The sequence below is a fragment of the Psammomys obesus genome, unplaced genomic scaffold, assembly GCF_907164565.1.
Source record: "Psammomys obesus unplaced genomic scaffold, mPsaObe1.curated_primary_1811, whole genome shotgun sequence".
Lineage (NCBI taxonomy): Eukaryota > Metazoa > Chordata > Mammalia > Rodentia > Muridae > Psammomys > Psammomys obesus.
Genome location: NW_026596040.1, coordinates 30,108,541 through 30,115,684, shown reverse-complemented (window position 1 = coordinate 30,115,684; position 7,144 = coordinate 30,108,541). Strand labels below are relative to the sequence as shown.

General features: G+C 39.4%; 1 protein-coding gene across 8 annotated transcripts in view; it reads right to left on the bottom strand.

Annotated features, from left to right (window-relative positions):
- Tcf4 (transcription factor 4) overlaps window positions 1-7,144 on the bottom strand; it is a 341,388-nt gene that overhangs the window by 218,302 nt on the left and 115,942 nt on the right. For all 8 annotated transcript variants that reach the window (XM_055622504.1, XM_055622503.1, XM_055622507.1 and 5 more), the window contains exons 4-5: window positions 6,437-6,498; window positions 2,891-2,987 (exon numbers count right to left, since the gene is read on the bottom strand). In XM_055622504.1, the coding sequence (XP_055478479.1) occupies window positions 2,891-2,987; window positions 6,437-6,498 (159 nt within the window). The remainder of the gene's footprint in view (window positions 1-2,890; window positions 2,988-6,436; window positions 6,499-7,144) is intronic.

The following is a 7,144-nucleotide window of genomic DNA, read 5'->3' as shown; positions in this document are numbered from 1 at the left end:
AGAAAGAAAGAAAGAAAGAAAGAAAGAAAGAAAGAAAGAAAGAAAGAAAGAAAGGGAGAGAGAGAAAGAAAAGGAAAGGAAAGAAGAGAGAGAGAGAGAAAGAAAGAAATCAGGTCATTCTGCAGTTAATAACTCCTTCCCGTAAAATTAGTGTCACTTATTTCTGTAGCAGACGCCTAATTCAGTCACAGCCTTGATTGATTTGACAATAGAGAATCTGCTCCAATAAAGTGGTTGATTTATTTCCAATGCCATAGCTTTTACCCTAATGTGGCATGGCAGAATAAAGTCTTTGAATATAAAGAAATCGTTTGTAGTTTTAATGAAAACCAGTTAAAGATCCAGGAGTGGACTTTGGAGTGCTCAAAGTTTTAGCAGATTCTGAGAGCTCCTTTCAGTATGAGGATAATGTCCACAAAGGTGATAGCATTAGAAAACAGGTTGAACACATTGAACATTCAAGATTCTAAGAGTTCAAACTGCTGGACAGCAAGGGGTCTTACTTCATATCTTGTTTGAAAATTGCTTGTCTTTAATTTTCTGAAAACCATGTTCTGTTTTTATGTTAAAAAAAAAAAAAGACTAAAACCACGTAACACTCAAACAGGCTTATTGTAAAAGTACTTTCAGCACCCTGGGCAAAAGCAAGGAAGATCTTTGTTCCCAGAGTCAGGCCCTGAGATGCTCAAGCCAATCAAGAAAGAGTCTGTGATGTGAGAAATTACTGGAGTAAGAGAGTGTTCAAGGCACCAGCATCCTCGGTTCTTTAAAAATATCTTCTAATTCTTCTCAAAACTAAAAATGTAAGGCATCTCATACTTGTTTCAATGTCTTTTTCTCCTTTTGTGTCTTTTTGCACAGTGCACAGTGACCTCTCCCTCTTACGGTGACTTCTTTGACCCGAGTCTGACACTGCCCCGTTAATGTCAGATAAACCATTTAGACCAAGCACAATTCTTTTCTGTGCAAAAATCTGCTTGAGGTGGAAAATGTGGCAGTTTGTAAACAATAAAGAGCCATGTTTCAGACCAGACAGCCTATCTAACCTAGAAGCCCTTGCACTGGGAACAGTGGGCAGGAGACTCGCCCACATGGCCACATTTCCCAGCACAATGCAGGACTCTGTCTAGGCCTCCATGACTAAGAGTTTAATGGGAAGGAAGGCAGACAGATGAAGGAAAGAAGCTGACAGGGGTTTTCAGCTTATACAACAACCAAGCACAGTGTCAGCCTACTTATATTTAAATAGTTGGGATAAAAAACTAGTTTGTGAAATAGATATCCATGAAGAAACATGGAAAACAGCAATTATTTAAATCAGTTGTATGCCTTCCTATATTCTAAAACATTAACCCATCAGACTGCTCTTTAAACTTTCTTACATACATACCAAACTTATAAACACAAGTAGCTTACATATTTTCGGTAACATTTTAGCTGATCCCAGAATAATTTCAGAAGTTTCTAAATAAAATTTGTATATTCTTTTCATATTACTTCTCAGGCCACTTTCTTAACTTTATCTCTGACTCTATCTTTCAGAGTTAGGTGAAGATGAACAGAGAAGCAAAGAGACAAGTATTAAAATCATTCCTATTGACACCAAAGATTTTAAACTCATCAAATCTAGGTGATAATACCTTGTCACCTGTTTCCACAAATCTTGAGTTAGCTGAGGACTGATTTATTTTTCACCAATAACTGAAAAGAGCTAGGGACTCCTGCTTTAGTTAAAAATTAAGACCTCAACATCAAATTTACCATTCTGAAGTAAAAAAAAAAGAGACCAGGAACAAGAAGCTGGATCAAATAGTTTTTTCGGTACCCAGTGAAGATACTCAGAGGCAAAAGCTACATGTTATCCATTAAAAACAACTTTGTGTTAAATACCTGACTTGATAGCAATTAAAAACAAAAAAAACAAAAAACTAAGACCGAGATTAAAGGACCATGAACATCTTAAGTAACTGGCATAGCTTCCAAGGCTTAGAATCAGGGCACTCTTGAAAAGCATTTGCAATTACGGTTTCAGAACAATATAATTATTGCTCACTATTTTCCTTGGAGAATGGTCCAAGAGCTTGTGTCATAAAACTGAACTTCATTTATTGACAGATTTGCAATAGACTTTGGCCAGTTTGAAAGACTACCTACTGTGAAGACCTCCCATTTACTAGAACAAAGATCATTGTCTTCAATCAAAAGGAAGCCGCCACTGGGACCTTTTAAACTATTATGAATTATCCTTTCATTGCTCAGGTTTAGTGCTGTTAAACAAACATCCCAACCGAGTAGTCAAAAGCAGAGAAATATGCTAGCACAGCCAGTCTGCAGGGCATTGCAGAGACCTGCAGACAGACTCGGACTGCAAGCAGCTATATTCCTGTCATAAAGTGAATGGGACGAGGTCCGCCTAAACAGTCAGCGTCAGGTCCACACCCTAGCAAAAGCACAACCAGACTGTACAATTCCAACGTGAAGGAGTCACTCTGACGACATGTCTTTGCCCAATCACAAAGCCAAATGTTTTATTACAAATATCTGCCACTTGAACTTCTTCACTACGGACTGAGGAAATGCCTTACTGCAAAGCAACAATTTCTAAGACTTTTGATGACACAAGTCTACACAGACCCGGTATTACTGAGAGTCTTTAATTCCATGTTGGTAAAACCTGGCACTTGTGGTGCTTGCTGTTCTGCTGACCAACTTTCACAGCATCCTATTATGATTTACTTAAGACTGGGATTTCTGTCATTTAAGAGCACCACAGTAAGCTGACTTGCTATTCTTACTCCAAAAAACTGAATGCCTGTCTGAGGCAAGCTTCCCCTTCCAACGCAAAACATAAGCTTTCCAACAGCATGTGTTAATATAAAACTTTTCTTACTTTGTATTCTGGAATTGACAAAAGGTGGAGAGAGATTGTCATGTGACCCAAGATCCCTGCTGGTCATGTGGTCATAGGGAGTCCCGTCTCCATAGTTCTGCAAATAGAATAACAGAGTTAAGACTTCTTGGTTTGCATTTAAAATTACACACATAAACACACCAATACTGAAATCTCTCCTGCCAAAAGAAGTTGAAGTTGGTTATTATTTGCCCCCATGAAATCTCACTGTAAGAACTTGTACTTTCCTGTGCATAGTAGGTTAAAGAGAACTAACTCCTGAATCCTCAGAATTCAAATGTTTCCGATAGTAATAGCTGCCTACTAAAATACTGATAATGGTAACAACTGCATAAAAATTGTTGACGTGATTAAATGAAAGAATGCATGTAAAACACCAGGCAGCTATGAAGTAAAACTGCATACAATGAAAGTTATTCCTTCCCAAAACCTACGTTAAAGCAAGGAGAAATGATTCACAGCTTTCAATGACTGGCCTCTTGTCAAAGCAAGGTAGGGCTGTTTAAGCAACATTTAACTTCCAATGTTACAGTGGCAATGTTTTATTTTAGCTACTGTTGCAGCTGCAAAATGAGTGGCTCATTATATTAGTAATTAACACATAGGAATGTGAAGAATATCATACTTGAACGATGAACAAACGTCAAAGCTTCAGTACAGGGCCTGTGAGCTGGCTCCGAGGGAAACAGTGCTACGGCATTCACCTCAAGACCTGAGGTCACCCTCCAGAATGCATATAAAAGTGGACAAAGACATAAGCCCACAATGCTGTTCTCTGACCCCTACATCTAGGCAGTGACATGTGAATTTCCTTCTCCACCCACATATTTAAACTCTCACACAACAATAATACACAGTGTTTAAAGCTTCAGCATGAAAGTCAGTATTTGTTCAGGTAAACAAATATGCTACACAAAAGCAATTTTAACAGAAATGGGTTTTTTTTTTTTGGAAGAAAAAAAATATAAAAATTATCTTGGGAATTTAAAATTAATACATTGTTTGTAAGCTTTCCAGTCACTTAAATACAATGGAGAAATTCAATAACATATAAGAGTTAAAAAAAAAAAAAAAAAAAAAAAACCACGTTATTTGATTCAAATCTCAGTCTATTAAAGAACAAGTGACCAGAAATGGGGTGGGAGGGTGTCTGCTCAGCTGGTCAAACTGTCAATTAACTCTAAGTCAAATTTACTCAGGGGTATCAGTTTGGTGTGTTAGCCAAAGGGTGGAATCTGCCCACACATGAAAGATGGATGCTGTGAGAACCACAAAAAACCACATCAACTCACTACAGAAGGACAGAGACCCTCAGGACAAGCCACCTCTGTTTTCACTCACCTTTCCTCGTTTATGAAAAACTTAGCAAAGATACTGCTGCAATCCAGCCCTCCTAGGATGTTTATTTGAACTAGACGTCATATGCTGAAGACCCACCCAGGAACTGTATAATGCTCGGCTTTATTTGTGAAATGTCCTCATCCTACATAGTGCTCCACAAGCTTAAAATAGGTTATCCAATTTCATTGTCGGCACATTTCTTTGTGTAGGAGACTGTACCGCCACTTGATGAAAAAGACACAGCAAGGTCACCTATATACCAGTCTTCAAACAACTATCTTGCGAAACTCCCTGGATTTGGGAAATATAAATTACAGTACAGTGATTCAAATCATTCACCAATATAGCTCTTATGTGTATGCATATATTTGTGTGTGTGTGTGTGTGTGTACACAATGTGGGAGTGTGGTTGTGTGTACTCACTTGTGTGGGTCGCACATGTGTGTGAAGGTCAGAAGTCAACTTCAGGCATCAAATGCACAGAATAGGGTCAGCTAACTGGTCAGTGATCCCCAGGTGCAAGGATTTTGAGCACACAGTACCTTCCCTTATTTTTCATTTCTTTTATTAACAATGAACTATGGGAATCAAACCCCAGGCCTCAGGACTGTATGTAAGCTCTCTGCGAACTGACCAGTTTCCCAAGTCCTACCAATGTATTTTTCTCTCTTTTAATTATACTTATTTATTTGTTTTGGATGTGTGTTGTAGGTGGGAGTATCACACATGTGTGCCACAGCATATGCAAGTTAACTCCAAGACAACTTGATGTTCGCTGTCTCTCTACTGTGTAGGTCCCAGGGATCAAGTTGGCAGAGTTAACAACAAACATCTTTCCCTATTGAGCCAGCTCACAGGCTTTTTAACCTCAATAAAAATTGCAGCTTCTGGAAACTGAGCATAAAAGTAATAAAGAAAAGATTATCTAAATGGACCCTGTTTGTCAAAATTCAATTGAAAGTCCATTATATATTAGCCTACATGTTCATTGTAAGACACTTTGAATTTTAAAAGTAAGCTAATGGTAGAAAATCAAGAGTAAGAAGTCAATATAAAATCAATAATTTACTATGAGAATTTAGCTCAGTATTTACAGGGATGTACAGAATCACATATAACTGTACATAAAAAGAAGAAACTAAGAAAGCCTGAGTGAACAGAACAATGGAGGGACCTTCTGTCATCCACACTTGCTGTCAAGGGATTGGATTTATTTGTGCAAGTGCAGACTGTAACATGAGGAGGAGGAAAGATTTCCTCAACCCATCCATATAATGCATTAGAATGTCAGGCTCGACAGCTGCTCCAAGGCTCAACAGAGTTCCTAGTCAGCTTAGAGATCCTGCTACACCCTGAAGACCAGCGTGAGGCTCCCGGTGCCAAGGACAGGTGCACCGTGTTAAGTATGACTGGCTAAAATAGCCTTTCTCGCAGCTTGATGGGCCATCTCCACCTCCAGTGACCAGACAGAGCCCTCGCCCAATGCAATACGATGGGAGCACTTACAGTAAGATGTCCCCTCCCCGCTGACTGCACCAGCCAGAGAAGCAGGAGGGAGGGATGGTTGTTTCACTGCGCTAAGTCTTCTTCTAACGGGGGACATTGTATGTGTATTGTGAAACCTGCTCCAGGCCTAGAGAACCTTAAAAAGTGCATTAAAGATGCCATTTGTAATAGCCTGATGGATGGAACAGCAACATGGCCACAATGTGAAACCATGTGGATCTGCTGTGTAGATCATACTAATAGGTTAGACTCTCCCGGTGTTACTCAGAAGTCTAGTCATGCCAACATGTGATGGGCAAATTATTTAAATTTGGTCTGAATGCAACAAATGACTTTCTGTCAAATGGCTGATGGCTGGCAAAAGTAAAGCCATGTGTTTGATAGGAGGTTTCTCTTCTGGGTAGCACCAACTCGACAGGTATAAACTCAGGTGTGGTCACCAATCAGAGCACGAATCCCAGAAAGCTGGGTGTCATTAAACTGATGGATGATGCATACAGATCTCCACAGCTGTGTGTGTGTGCGCGCGTGCGTGTGTGTGTGTGTGTGTGTGTGCGTGCGTGCGTGTGCATGCGTACATGCACCCTCGTGTATGCATGCCTGATGCAGCCTGTAAGAAGCTTAATTTACATCTATGCCATGTCTGCTGGCAGGAAGAAAAAGATTAGATATACTTACCCTGGACGGGCTTGGATGGCCTCCATTCCCCCAGGACCCTGAGCTACTTCTGTCTTCTACATCTAGGGACAAGAGAGAAGTTCTTTAGGCTTTCTTGCAATAATTCTTTCTTTTTGTATATGCACTTTTAAATTAATGTTTCAAATTAATCTCCTGTTGCCTTTAATTAAGAACCAGGCACAGGGCTACCATGATGACAGTGGCTTCTGACCCATCTACTTAAATTAACTAATTTAAATTCACAGCAGAAGTGAACCGGACCCTCAGGAACCAGAGGTATGCACGTAGAAATTGCTTTTATCCTCCACAGCATTTGATAGCCTCCCTTGTGAAAGATAGGAAATTGTGCTTAAAGTTTTCTTAAAATCTTTTGGGCAAAACAAACTCAAAAGTACAGGAGCACAGTTTTAATCCAAGAGGAAAGTTAAGCTGAAGTAAATACCCACACTCTCAACATCACAGCCAGAATACTGGTTACTGTTCGTTCTCCAGCCAAGTTTGGTACGGCAGACAACAAAATGAAAGAACTCAGTAGTTTGCTCCCACCAGCACAGCATGAAGAAATGTGGGCTTTTTTTAAAGGCTGTGGAAACACCTTCTCTTTCTAACAACAACAAAAAATAAAAAGAAAAAGAAAAGAAGAAAGAAAGAAAGAAAGAAAGAAAGAAAGAAAGAAAGAAAGAAAGAAAGAAAGAAAGAAAGAAAGAA